This window comes from Eptesicus fuscus, chromosome 15 (assembly GCF_027574615.1).
Source record: "Eptesicus fuscus isolate TK198812 chromosome 15, DD_ASM_mEF_20220401, whole genome shotgun sequence".
NCBI lineage: Eukaryota > Metazoa > Chordata > Mammalia > Chiroptera > Vespertilionidae > Eptesicus > Eptesicus fuscus.
This window is the reverse complement of record NC_072487.1, coordinates 79210769-79225094: the sequence shown is the minus strand read 5'-3', so window position 1 is coordinate 79225094 and position 14326 is coordinate 79210769. Positions and strand designations below refer to the sequence as shown.

The 14326-nt window shown below is 69.8% G+C and overlaps 1 protein-coding gene across 1 annotated transcript in view; it reads right to left on the bottom strand.

Annotated features, from left to right (window-relative positions):
- Positions 1 to 14326, bottom strand: part of KCNT1 (potassium sodium-activated channel subfamily T member 1) — a 40957-nt gene that overhangs the window by 22593 nt on the left and 4038 nt on the right. The window contains exons 2-3 of the mRNA XM_054726765.1: positions 2831 to 2910; positions 2154 to 2253 (exon numbers count right to left, since the gene is read on the bottom strand). Coding sequence (XP_054582740.1) covers positions 2154 to 2253; positions 2831 to 2910 — 180 coding nt within the window. The remainder of the gene's footprint in view (positions 1 to 2153; positions 2254 to 2830; positions 2911 to 14326) is intronic.

Below are 14326 nucleotides of genomic sequence, written 5' to 3'. Positions count from 1 at the left end.
CTCACCAGTTGATCGCGGGGGACGACTCGTTGAAGGTGTAGTTCTCCTTCGGGCAGCCCCAGCTGTGGAGACAGAGCTGGCCTGGCCACGGCCCCCGGCGCTGCCCTAGGACCTTCCCCGGCCCCGAGGGCGCATGGAGCTTGGGGGGCACCCTCTCCCCACCCAGGGCCACACCCCTGCATCTCGGAAGGGCAGGCAAAACTAGGAGGACCCCCCCCCCTGCGGATGAGAGAGGGGTGCCTGTAGAGAACCAGTCTCAGCAGGCTGCTGGGACGGGCTGTGTGGGCACAGGTGGCCCGGAGGGAACTCCCGGGGGGCTTCCTGGAGGCGGAGGCCACAGACAAGGCCAGGCAGCATCCACGAGATGAGAGCAGCTCAGCCCACAGCGCTGACTGCAGGAGGCTCACCCTCTGTCGCTACCAACGACGACCCTCCCGACCCGATGCCCCCTCGGTGAGAAGGGCAGGGGCGTGGCAGACATGCCCCTTCAGCCCCAGACCGTAACCAGTACCAGCGCCGACCAGGGGACCCATCAGAGCCCCCGGTGGCAGGCAGCTCCCGCCCCTTCTCTCATACGACCCGCTTCCCTCCGCCCTATGGGCCGCTGTGATGGCCAGCCATCCGCCCCGCCCTATGCCTCCGCACATCCTCCCCCCTCCCCGGCCACCCGGCCCCAGGCCAGGTGCTGCCCAGGACAACAGACCCGGACCCCATGGGGGTGGGACCAGGTGCCCGGAGCCTCTGGGGTGAACCGTGAAAGTGGTGAGAGAGGCAGTTCGAGCCCCCGTTTTCCTCCTAAAACCACACGGTGGGGCCTGCCCTGCCCGCGGGATGAAGACGGGAAGGCCTTCCCGGCGCAGCCGCAGGAGCCCAGGGCCCGGCCGAACCCCCAGGGGAGAGGCAGGAAGAACCCGCTCCGGCCCGGCCGGCGTGGCTGCGGTTGAGCTTCGACCTGCGACCCAGGAGGTCACGGTTTGATTCCCAGTCAGGGCACAGGCCCAGGTCACGGGCTCACTCCCCAGCAGGGGGCGTGCAGGAGGCAGCCGATCCCTGATTCTCTCTCATCACTGGTGTTTCTACCTCTCTCTCCCTCTCCCTTCCTCTCTGAAATCAATTTTAAAAATTTATTAAAAAAAAGAACCCGCTCTGAGGCGGCGGCCAGAGGAGTGGCTGGCCCACCCAGCGGACCGCGACGACCAGGCCACACGCCGACTGCGGGGCCGCGGCCTTGGGTGCCCGCCCCTGGCAGAGGGCACGGCGGGGCCGGACATTTGAGGAAACACCCTGCCTGGGAGCCGTACAAGCAGGGCCTGAGCCGCCGAGGAAAACGCGGGGAGAAAGGGTGGCCTGCTGGCCCTGGGCGTCACGGCAAGGACCGATGCCCGGACAGAAGGCGTCCGGGAACCGGGACCAGGACAGCGGACACGAGAGCCTTCAGAGGGGAGCAAAGCCACGGCCGGAAACGGGAGCGAGGACCAGAACGCACAGCGTCGCCCCAGAATCCCCACCCGGGGTTCAGGGAGTCCAGAGCACCAGGGGTGGGGAGCTGGCCGGCAAAGGCTTCACTCAAGACATCCTGGCCCTGCACGGACCCCGCTGGGCGTCCCCGGGACCACAGAGGCCGTGAGAAGGGGCCGAGCGGACCCACCAGCACCCGCGGGAGAAACACTCCCACCAGGACCCGCGTGGAAGCGCGTGAGCTCTGCAGCCGCCACAGCAGCCGGGAGACGCCGCAGCGAGGGAGGGAGGCCCAGTCCCCTGCAGCTGGGCAGCTAACCTGACCCCTGACCTTGGGGCCCGGGCTCAGGCGGGACCAGGCGGGACCAGGCGGGGAGCGGAGCGGCTGAGGCCTGCTCTTCGGGGACCGGGAGCCGCGTCCAATCGAGGACCCACCCTTCCAGGACCCGGGCAGCGCGGGCCACGGACAAGGGCGCCACCGTCCCCCCTGCCCACAACTGGTTGGTCAGTGGAACCCGCGGGCAGCGTCCAGGGCAGTCCTGGGGCACGGACACTGGGGGGTCACACTGGGGAAGGACGGACCCTCCAAGGCCCTGGACAGAGGGCGCCCGGGGGCCGGCTGGGCGCGGACCACAGACCTCCAGCCACGCCCATGGCCTCTGCCCCGGCAGCAGCCCCGCCCCACGGCCACCCACCAGCCGATGCCCAGGGCCGGGTCGTCGAGCAGGACTCGGACGATGTAGAGAAGACACGTGAGCAGCTTCAGGGAGAAGTTGAACAGTCGGATCCTCAGGCCTGCGGGGGGCGGCAGAGTGGGGGTGTCAGGGCCCCCGGACCACCCGGGGTCCCCCTGCTGACGCTCCTCGCTCTGCACCCTGGACACGGGGCTGGCCGCCCCCAGAGGAGCAGGGTGCCCATGTCGCTCCCTCCACGGGCAGGATGGGGGGCTGGGGAGCACACCCACGGCCGGGACTCGGGCATGACCTCTGCACCCCGCCCTGCACCCCAGGAGGGTCCAGTGGCCCAGCTCTCCCCAGGAAGGCTGTAGACAGAGCCTACAGGGGTGTGGGGGCCGCACTGAGGGGCCAGGGGTCCCCCGGGGTGAGGGCGGGAGGGCCGGGCCCACAGGGAGGAGGCTGGGCTGAGTCCCTGACGGCCATGTCCCAACCCGGGGTTCAGCAGGGTCCCCACAGGTTCCAGGCCCAGGTCCTGCTGCGTGGAAGGTGGCGTGAAGCCCAGAGGGGGCACTGCCCCTGCCCCTGGGCTCACCCCCACCCCCACTGCCAGGCCCCCGCCAGCCCCCTGCATAGCTGGACCCTTCGGGGGACCCCCCGCCCCCCAACTCCGCCCCCACCCCCGCAGACACACTCACTGGATCTCTGGTTCTTGATGAAAAACAGCTTGAGCCGCTCCTTGAACGTGTTCTCGTTGACGTAGAACTCCACCTGGACCCTGCGGGCAGGAGCGGGCGTGGGCTCAGCCGGGGGCCAGCCACAGCCCCGCACACCGGCTCCTCCCACCCTGGAGGAGCCCAGAAGACAGACGGACGGACGGACGGACGGACGGACAGCAGCGGGGCCAACGCCTCCACCTCAGAGGGGAGGCCCCGGGCCTTACACCGGGGTGCCCCCAGGCTCCCGGGAGGCCACCTCTCCGGGCCCAGCCTCGGTGGTCACGGCCAGCCACCAGGATTCGACGTGCCCCGTGTGGCCCTTGGCACAGGCTCCGAACATGTCACATCATCTACACAGAACGTTCTAGAAGCCGCTGGGCAGCTGCTTTCATGGTGGTCCCTGGAGGCCATGCCTGGAGGCTTGCTGCACCAGCAGGAATGACGGGGAGGTGGGCCCCGTCCCTCGGACTCACCTGCACCCCCGGCCGATCCCCAGACACCCTGGGCCCCTCCCAGGCTCCCAGTGACCTGGAATCAGCCCCCCACCGCCACCCCCGCGGCCCCAGGAGGAATGAGTCAGACGTAGGGGAGCGGGGGCAGGCAAGGCCATCTGGTCTCCTTGACAACGTGGGTCCTGCAGGCGATGAGACACTTGCCGCCCTGCTGGCCAGGTGAGGGCTTGACCCTCCACAGGAGTGACGGACAGCAGGCGGGATGGCCGGGGCGGGCCCTGGAGCCGGGGGCGGGCGGCACGGAGGGCTCAGAGCTTCCCTCTGGGATGTGGGGAGCACACGCCCCCGAGAGGCCAACACCGGGGTGCTGGGTGGGCAACTTGCTCTGCGCTGGCACCGGCCGCCCCCCACGTGTGACCTCTTGCCCCCGTCACAGGCTGTCTGTGCCCTTGGCAGGACAAGCCCAGGAACCCACAAGCCAGCCGTGGGTGTCACCCCAGAACGAGACAGGCCGGCCTCCCTCGGGGGGAGTGGGGTGGGGCCAGCCGTGCAGGTGAGGCAGCACCAGTCCCAGGCCACGGCCACGGCCACGGCCACGCCGTGGGAGCAGTGCCACACCGCCCGCGGGCCCTGGAGGCCGAGCCCGGGCCACAGGGGCCACTGCTGGTCACAGGGCTCCAGGGCGGGAGGACGGGGTGGCAGGGGCCCTTCCCCCTCAGGACCTGGTGCAGGGGGGTCACCCGGCCACACTCGGGGCTCCTGGGGCTGGGACAGCAGGACAGGTCTCCCATAGGCCAGTGGGGTCCCAACCCAGAGCCAGAGGTCAGGGTACTCCCTCGCACCCTCCCTCCTTCCTGGGAGCCCTCCCCACCTCCCAGCTCTGAACCCCTGAACCCCACCCTCTGTAGGTGCCGTCTGGAGCCGGTCAGGGAGGCCCCGAGGGTCTCGGGGGAGTCGGTCAAACGCCCTCCTCTCTGAAGTCAGGGCTCAGACAGCCGGTCGGTGAGGGCGGGGCACGCGCCCCACAGCCCAGCCCATGTTCCTGGGGACCACCAGCCCCAGGACACCCAGCCCAACACAGCCCAGCCTTAGAGGCAGAGCCCCCACTCCTCGTGTCCCCCACAGGCCTCCCAGCCACCACCACCCCCCCCCCGCCCCCGCAGCCATCCTGTCCCCTCCACGCCCGCTGAGCCCAGAGCTGGGAAACTGAGGCAGACTGGGAAGCTGCACTGGCCGCTCCTGCCTCCTGCCAGGGCCGTCCCAGCCCCTCCCCAGGGACCCCACCCCACACCCCTCACAGCCCCACCCCTGCACGTGCTCCCCCTGCCCAGCGCGTTCCCTGCCAGGCCCTGTGGGGTCAGGGCTGCTGACCAGGACTAGCCACGCCCCATGTGTTTGCTCCCAGACCCCCCGCCCCGCACCCCCAGAACAGCAGGGCGAGTGCTGGCTGACCCCCTGCCCCTTGCCCTGGGCTGCGGACGCCCCTCTGGGCGGACCCCGAGGCCTCGGCGGCAGGATCCACGCGGAGGGAGGTGCTGCCCACGCGGAGGGAGGGAGAAGCCGCAGCCGCAGGCGCAGGAGGTCGAGCGGCGGGCCGGGCCAGCGACCTTCACAAGCCTCCCTCTTCCCCTTCAATATTTCATGAGCTGTGGCCGCTTCCCTCCAGCACCACCACAAAAAGTGAATTACAAACTCCCACGTTGCGGCCACGGCACAGTTCAGCCCAGTTCTGTCGGTGCCGGGCCATCCCTGCCGGCACAGAGACGCCCGCGGAGCTGCCGGACCGAGGCCCGGGCTCACCGCGCACACGGCTGGTCGAGGACCAGCTCTTGGCCTGGGGGCACCAGGCCAGACATGGGCCGCCCGCACCTGCCCGAGCCCTGCCTCCTGCCCTGGGGACGGGCAGGGACAGGGACGGCCCTCCCCGGCGGTGGGGGTGCCTGGCAGGGGGTCTGACTGCGGAGACCTGAAAAGGTCCCTCCCTGCCTCTCGGGCTCCCCGCTCAGGTCTGGCTGACCGTCCGCTTCCGGGTGGAGGTTAGATGAGACCACCCATGCGTGTGGCCGGGGGGCTGCACCCGTCAGCTCAGATGGTGCCGGCAATCGGGCCGATTCCGTCCTGTGCGTCCCGACGCGGGCCACACCCATCGCCCAGAAAAGGCGGCCCCTGAGCCACAGACCACGCGTGTGGCTGACGCCCACCAGGGTCTGTGGGAGGAGGGCTCTCCCCACCCCGCCGTGGCCCAGCTGTGGCTCGAGGGCCCATGGGGAGGGGACAGTGGCCACACTCACAGGAAGCCGCCCTCAGGAGCCGGGGAAGCACTGGACGGGGAGTCTGAGCCCCAAGAAACCACACGGCCAGTGACCCTGGAACGGGACGTGGAGGTGCCCACAAACAGGGGGCCACGGGCAAGGGCAGAGGCAAAGAGGGGTCCTTCCTATGTGTCCGTTCTCACTCATCCACTCGCTCCTTCCTTTGGCCGGCGGCCTGGCGGGGGGCTGGGCACCTCGGAGGCCTCAGCGGCCCACTGGCCACTGCCAGGGCCCAGGGAGGTCTGGAGCAGGTGTGCCGTCCCGGCCTCAGCCCACGCCCAGACGCAGCAGCACCCCCACCCTCTGCGAGGCAGGGCACTCGGCGGAGACCCCACGGGGTCCTGTCTGTCCCCCTGCGGCCCCTCCCCTCAGGACACTTACTGAGACAGGGACGAGTCCAGGCTGAAATCCTCCACGGGAAGCCTGGGGACAGACACGGGCGGACACGTCAACACGGGGACGCACGGACGAGGGCCTGGACCCCGGGCCAGGCGGGCACAGGCCAGCAGGGAGGCTCGGGGGGGGGGGGCGTGCCCATGCACATGCCCTGACCCGTGGAGCCCCAGGCGCGGCGAGGTGAGGCGAGGTCACTGCTGGGGGGTGGCCCGCCCGGCCCTCGGTGCAGAGAAGCAGCACAGCACACGTGGCCCAGGCACATGCACCTCCCCGGGGAGACAGGGTGACGACCACGCCGAGCTGACCGCACCCCAGGACTGGGCCGCCCCGTCACCAAGCCAGCAGGTCCCGACCTGCGTCTGAGTGCTCACGGCCCCTGCTCCTCCCGGCCGGCCCAGCACCAGGCACCCTGCGTCCAGGAAGGGGCACCGTCACCCTCACTGCACACCCGGAGGCTAAGGGCGGCCAGGGGCCTCTGGCTGGAAGAGACAACCAGGGTTCGAGTCTGCCTGGCCGGCCACGGCTCCTGGCCTCCAAGCAGCGGACTTCCCTCCACTCGCCTACCCATCAGACCAGCCAAAGCGGGGGCTGGTTCGGCGTGGCCTGTGCCGGGAAGAAGCTGTGGGAGCCTGGGGCTGAGACCTCTGCCCTGGGGGGACCTGGCAGGGTCTGCTCTTTGCTGATGATGCACCCATGGGAGTCCAGGCCCCCCCCTCTTTTTAAAAATATTTTTTTTTATTGATTACAGAGAAGGGAGAGGGAGAGAGAGAGAAACATCCATGGATCAGCTGCCTCGTGCACGCCCCCCACTGGGGATCAAACCCGCAACCTGGGCATGTGCCCCTGACCGGAATCGAACCGTGACCTCCTGGTTCACAGGTCGGCACCCAACCACTGAGCCTCGTCGGCCGGGCAGGGGCCCTCTCCTAGTCCTCAAAGCAGCCAATCCCCAGAAGAGGAAGCCAAGGCCCACAGAGGACCCCTGCCTCCGAAGGAGCCCCAGCAACGAGGGGGGCCGGCCTGCAAGGCGGGTCCCAGCCACACGCCCACCAGCCTCGGCAGGGCCCTCGGGGTGGGCAGGCTCCCCCACAGTGCCCCCAAATTCTGGCGCATGGGTGGGTGAGGTGTTGGCAGGGTGGGGTGGGGGGCTGGGCACAGAGCACAGAGCCAGGCTTAGCTGGGCCGGAGCTGGGGTCACTGTGAGCTTCGGGCGAGCTCCGGCCCCCTCTCACGGGCCCTGGCGCTGCCCAGCTCTGAGCTGGAACAACAGGTGCATCAGGGGCTGGCACGTGCCCGGCAGAGCCTCGGACCAGGGGCTCATGAGAGGGGTGAGGGGTGCGGGTGCTGGCGGGGAGACCCAGGGAGGGCAGTGTCCAGCTTCCTGGAGGGGCGGGGCCTGTGCAGGTGGGATTTGCAGGAAGGAGGGGGGCGGGGTGGGAGGGGTCCCAGGGCCACTCCTGCACCGAGGGTAGGAGGTTGAGCAGACTTGAACCCTGACAGGCTGGGGTCACAGCTAACGGGTAACACGGAACCCAGAGGTCCTGGGGCACAGAGGAGAGTGGCACCCCGAGGACCCCGAGACAGAACCGCCCGATGGGGAGGGAGGGGCCTGAGGGGACGAGGCCTCGCCTCCTGCAGCACCCACCCTCCACCTTCCTGCTCCTCGGGGACCCCCTTTCCCTGCTCCCCACCCGCGGCCCCATGCACCCCCACAGGAGGGTCCCCACTGCCGCGGGGCCCTGCCTCCGCCGCTCGTCCCTGGTGTGCCTCCCAGTTCTCCAAACTCAGCCCGGAGGCACCCTCATCGGCCACGACTCCCGCCCAGAACCCAGGACCCACATCCTAGCTCTTCTGTGTCCCCTTCTCACCCCCTTCCAGCCTGCCGGGGTCCCCTCCAGCAATACACCAGGGAGCCCCTCCCTCGGGGTGAACCCGAGCCCTGGGAGTGGGGGCGGGGGCACCAGGTCTTCCTCCCAGCCTCACCTCCCTCCCTCACCTAGTCCTTCCTTCCAGGTCAGCACACCTGGCACTGGGCCCGGCAGGTGTGAGGCTGTGCCCGCCCCCCGCACCGAGGGGCAAGGCCACCGGCCCCAGGGTAGTTGGGGGCCCCCGGGCCCAGCGCAGCCCTGACCCAGGGGGTCACCACTTGGCTGCTCCTCCCTCACTGGGCTCTTTTCCCAAAAGGCTTCCTAACCAGTCTCCCCCCCTCCCACTCACAACGGGGGGCTGGGGAGGAGTGGAGGACGGAGAAGGAAGGAGAGGAGCCCAGCGGGGTGGGCAAGGAGGGGCTGATGGTGGCCCATGGCGTCCAGGCGGCGGGTGTGGTGTCCTGGCTCAGGCATGGCGGGCACCTCCCTCTCCCTCTGCTCACAGCCGTGGGGAGGCCTCCTGGGCTCTGGGCTGCCCTGGGGACCTGGGGTCCAGCGAGCCGAGACCCTGGCTGCCTCCAGAAGGCACCAGGCCTGCAGGACGGGGCAGCTGCAGGAGCCGTGGCCGCCAGCTCCCTGAGACCGAGGGCGCCCCTCTCCTGCTCAGGTCACGCGGGAGGCTCCATCAGACCCGTTCCTAAGGCAAAGCCATGCAAGTCCTCCTCTGCTCAGGAACCTGCCGTGGCTCCCTACTGCTCCTGTCCGCAGCATGCATGCCACCCCGGGGAGAGGAGGCTGCAGGGGGCACCGGGCTGCAGGGCACCGGGCTGCAGGGCACCGGGCTGCAGGGGGAGGGCTGCAGGGGGCACCAGGCTGCAGGGGGCACCAGGCAGCAGGGCATAGGCTGCGGACAGCTCCCACTCCGCTTTGCAAAAAGAGGCTGATGAGGACCCTGCACCTCAGGGACTGCTGGGGGATTGAGGGAGGGAGGCTGCCCACAAGAAGGGTCAGCACAGGACTGGGGGCAGCGGGGGTGGGCACGGTGGGAGGGCTGCCTAGAGGAGGTGGCGCCCAGCTGCAGAGACAGGCTGCTCTGTGGGCTCGGCCGTGGCCCGGCAGCACCGGCCACCCCTGCGGGAATGGGAGGAGAGTGCAGGGAGCCGAGCCCTTCGGGGGCCAGGCTGGCTGTAACCGGAGCCCATGGGATCACTGCCCCGTGGTGCCCAGGGAGAGGATGGAGAGGAGAGGAATCGGTCCCCAGGGCCCTGACCAGTGCTCGCCTCCCTCCTGCCCGGGGCTGCCCTCTGGCCGCTTCAGGGGAATCTGAGGCCCAGGAAACAGGGTGTGAAGGTGAGGAGGACCCAGCAGCCTGTGGCCAGGTGGGAGGGGCACCCTTGGTCCTGCCATCTGCCAGGCCAAGTCTCTGCCAACCCCCACCCCAGCCCTGACAGGCCTGGCACCCCTCCCCGGATGCTGGCCCGGCGGCCCCCTCTGCCTGGAGGGCGCTGCCCTGCTCCCAGTCCCCCCTCCCCCCGCCCCGAAGCACCCGACGGAAGCTCTCCTTGCCAGCCTAGCCTGCACCTCTCTGCCGACACCAGGGTGACTCTGATTCATCTCCGTCCCACCCCCACCACGGGATCCAGGAGGTGCTGGCTGGTGCGAGGGCCGCAGACGGAGCCTCAGCGTCCGCATCTGTGAAATGGGGATGATGCCCTCTGCCCGCTGCACTCAGAGGGGCCGGGGAGGGGTGGGCACTGCCCCTGCCTGGTCGGGCTCCCCCAGGGAACCAGCTTCCTGCACCCTGGCTGCCACGGGCTCCAGGCCCAGCTCTCGTCTGCTGGGCAGCCTCCCGCAGCCTCCGGGCCTCCTGGGCCTCGGCTGCTCCCCTCTGACCCCGGGACAGGGACGCCGGCCTGGCCTCCCCCAAGCGGCCCTGGGACCAACGTGTGAGTGTGGTCTCCACGGGACAAGGCTCCAGCTGGGACCACTGGGCATCAGATGCACCGCCAGGCCCCCATGTCCCGTCTCCCCTCGTCTCCCCGGCAGGCCCGCTGAGTTAACCTCTAAGAGCAGGTTCACAGGGTCCCCGAGGCCGGCTGGAGACACTCGGGGTGGTCGGAGCGCTGGGGTAGGGGTTCCAGGGGAGACCCAGGCCGCCAGCCCCCCACTTCCCGCGGCCGCAGGCACCGTGCAGCCCAGCGGAGCGCGTGCAGGGCGCAAGCGGCTGGATGGAAAGCCCCTCCCGGCGGCAGCGCTGCGCGCGCGGGGTCCCCGGCCCGCGCCCCTACCTCTGGCCCACGTCGCTGCCCACGGAGCCCCCGCCGCGGGCCGGCAGCAGCGGGCTGAGCCCGTGCGGCTCCTCGGGGGCCGAGGCGCTGGCCGGGGCGCCCCCAGGGCCCGCCTTGCCCTCGGAAGGCGAGCGCGGCAGCTTGGCCCGCGCCATCCTGCGGGAGCGCACGGCGGCGGGAGGCGGGAGGCGGGAGGCAGGAGGCAGGCGGGGGCGGCGCCGGGCGCTACCATCTTGGCACCGCCCCTCGCCCTCCCCGCGCCGCTGCCGCAATGGATCGGCCCTGGGGGGGAACCTGGGAAACGGGGAGACGCACCCCCCCACCGGGAACCAGAGCGCCCAGGGGCACTGCCCTCCCCCACCCCAGGAAGCCCCCCCACCCCTCCACCCCCGCGCAAAGGACGCCCCTGTGGGAGGGGTCTCACCCCGGGCTGCCTTAGCTCGGTGCTCTGAGCAATAGTCACAGCGACCGGCAGGCCCTGGGAGAGGGAGGAGTGACAGCTGGTGGCTCCTGGCCACTCACCTCCGCAGGCAGGGTTGCTGGGGGCGGGGGGAGGGCTGGGGCCACGTGCCCGACTCACAGGGGCTGTGGGTGCTGGGTGCCCAGGGGTCTCAGGGTGGCCTGCCCGAGCCCTCTCACCTTCCAGCCCCCACCCCTCCACCTGGAGGAAATCTCTGTCTGTCTGTCCTCCCTCCTGCAGGCACTCAGGGTCCCGCCTCCTCCCCATTCCCTACCCCCAGGTCCCCCTGGTGCGGGCAGAGAGGTGCAGGCTGGGCCTCGCAAGCTTCCTGGGCTACCGTGCTTGGGCAGGGGGGGGGGCACTGGGAGCCGGGCAGCGCCCTCCAGGCAGAGGCGGCCGCGGGGCAGCATCCGGGGAGGGGTGCCAGACCAGGGAGTCCGTGGGGCACTGACTTAGTGCCCACAGCCCAGGCCGGGGCCGCAGGGGAGGTCCCAGCCAGGGACAAAGCAGCTCCTCTGTGGACACCCTGTGGGGACGGCCCTGGCCGGCTCGCTGAGCGTGAATTCCAGCAGACAGGGCACGTTTCTGTCCGGTTTGCAAGTGGGCAAACGGAGGAAGTGGCGTCCCCAGGAGGCCGAGAGCAGAAGGCGCGGAGCAAGGACCCCTGGCTGACCGAGCCGCGCCTCTCCACTGCCCCATCACGTGGCCTCTCTGCCCAGGTCCTGCCGTTTCACAGACGAGGCCCGGCAGGTGCAGGGACTCGCCCAGTGACAGCCAGGTAACGGCCGGCAGGTGTGGGTGTGGGAGAAGGGGACGCTGAGGGTCACAGCTGTCCTCAGCAGCTGCCAGGGCTCCAGGCCCTCCTGACGGCCAGACCGAAGCCTCACCCAGCCCGGCCTGCCCGCTTCTGCACCCCACCTGCGCCCCACCAGCCAGCAGGGCCTGGCCCTGGGGGAGGTTTGTGGGAGGAAGGCAGGCCCCGCCCAGACCTGGCTGAGTCGGGAGCATCACCGGAGTCTCCCATCCTGTCTGCCCAGGAGGAATGCGGTGTTTGCACTGGGAGACCCCGCCTGCCCCGGGGGAGAGGGGCGAGCAGGTGGGACGGGCACGGAGCGGTGGCAGGAAGACAGACTGGCAGTGTCTGGGGGCTGCTGGGCACACCCTGCGATGAGCATGCAGCTCCACGCCATCGGGACCCCCGGTGCAGGCGGCTCCCTGCACAGCCCCGGGCGCGCTGTCCACGGGGCAGCACCAGGCCCGCGTCTGCCGGTGCCCGGGAAAGGGCTGGATGGCAGGTGTGCGCTCGCTGCACCCGGAGGACAGGATCTCAGGCTGCAGGACTCGGGGACCCGGCTTCGCAAAGAGGACGCGGCCTCGCATCCCTGGAGCAACGGCGGCCATCGCAGGGCCCAGGCAGCGATGCCGTGAGAGCACAGGGGCACCCGGGTCACCGTCGGCGGGAAGGCTCCGCGCTCGGCCTGTCCACCGGGTCCTGGTGTCTGAGAGTGCTGTCCGTCCTCAGGTACCGGAGGCGTCTAGGGTCCAGGCTCAGGCAGGAGAGAGGGCAGGTGCCAGCCTTTCGTGTGGAACGGAGCTCGTGAGAACCACCGCTGACGGCCCGGCCGGCGGGGCTCCGTGGCTGAGCGTCGACCTACGAACCAGGAGGTCAGGGTCCATTCCCGGTCAGGGCACAGGCCGGGTTGCGGGCTCGGTCCCCAGTGGGGGGCGTGCAGGAGGCGGCCGGTCCATGATTCTCTCATCACTGACGTTTCTGTTTCTCTCTCTCCCTTCCTTTCTGAGATCAATAAAAACATATTTTTTTGAAAAGTCAAGTCCTAGCCAGTTTGGCTCAGTGGATAGAGTGTCGGCCTGCGGACTGAAGGTTCCCAGGTTCAATTCCGGCCAAGGGCACATGCCTGGGTTGTGGGCTCGATCCCCAGTAGGGGGCGTGCAGAAGGCAGCCGGTCAATGATTCTCTCCCATCATGGATGTTTCTATCTCTCTCTCCCTCTCCCTTCCTCTTTGAAATCAATAAAGAAATACATTTAAAAAAAAAAAGTCAAGTGTTCCCTGTGGGTGGGAAGGGCAGTCCCCTGTGGGGACTGAGGCGGTTGGTTGTAAGGAGCGGGGAGACGGGTCCTGTGGGCCCCGCCCCGGCCCCGGGTGACCCCGCACTGCCCGCCCTGCAGAGTGTGGGCTCAGGGCGGGGCCCTTCCCTCCAGCACTTAGGCCTGGAAGTGCTGCCTCATCCAGCACAGCAGCCGGCGGGGAGGGCGGGTCCAAGCGCAGGACCGACAGCCACTGAGGAGGGCATGGGGCGGGGCTGGGGTGCGGGTGGGGTAGGCGGTGACACCCCGAAATTGAGATGGGGACAAGGGGCGAGGGTCAAACGCGGGGTGGGATTCGTTCTCCAAGTGCCCGGCAGACAGGGGCAGTGGGTGTGGTGGCGTGTGGTCCATCCCCGCTCGGGAAGGACATCTGGACGCGGCCGCGCCAGGAGTGAGACGCACAGACATCGTGGAAGAAGCCAGTCCCCCGAACCATCCTGTGGGACCCACTGGGAGGAGGTCCCGAGGAGTGACACCCCCAGACAGGAAGGGGGCGGTGGGACCAGGGCTGGGGCGGTGGGAGTGGTGTGTAGTGGGCAGAGCCAGTGTGGGCCGATGGGAGTCCCGGAGAGGACGGGGGCGGCGGGGGGGGGGGGTCCCCGATGCCCCTGCTTGGCGTGGGGGGACGGCGGTGCCTTCGGCGAGGAGGCCGGGAAGAACGGTACAGACTCCAGCTGAAGGGGCTTCCTGGCCCCAGGAGGGAGGACGGAGGGTCAGAGACGATTAGAACACGTGTGTGCGCATCCTCGGGCGACGCTGGCAAATGGCCACGGACTCAGGGGCTCCAAACCCACAGACGTGCCCTCCCCGCTCCGGGGGCGAGTCCTGAACTACGAACGTGGCAGGGCTCCCTCGGGGCCCGGGAGACGGTCTCCTGCTCGTCCGGCTCCTAGAGGCCCCGCGTGGCTGGGCCGGGCCGCGCTCCCGCCCGCTCCAAGGGCCCGGGGTTCCAGGGGTCCCACCCACGTGGCCGGGGACCATCTCCCATCTGAAGACCCTTCGTCACAGCTGCACAGTCCAGGGGTGGAGGTCAGGACACGGACACCTTTGGGGGTGCTGTTCTGCCCCCCCACACACACACACACACGTGAGCCCGTGCAGCTCCAGGGGCCCACGCCGTCCCGAGAGAGGAACCCAAAAGAAAGCACCCCCGTGTCACCCTGAGGCTCCTCCAAGGGCCACGGTTTGCGATGACGCCGCCCCAGCCACAGCCCCTCAGCCTGGCTGGCACGTGTTGGGGGCAGGTCCTGGCCCCTCGGCCCCTCGGCCCCTCGGCCCCCCTCCACGGTGCCAGTGCCCTCTGTGTCACACGTACAAGGCTCAGGCCAGCCTCATGGCTCAGGCCAGGGAGGAGTGTGGGGTCCCCGGCCCCACCAGGGGGACACACTTCCCTAAACCCACCTGCGGCCCTCACCCCGACCCCAGCAGCTCCCTGTCCCTCTCTCACCTCCACAGCCCCCAACACACCCCCGTCCCCACTCAGCTGGGTGTGCCCTCCCTGTTCCCACCCTCACCCGGTCCCATTGCCCTCACCCCTGGGTCAGGCCTCTCTCCTGCCCGTGCTGCTCGGAGCACCCCCTCCCTGGCTCCC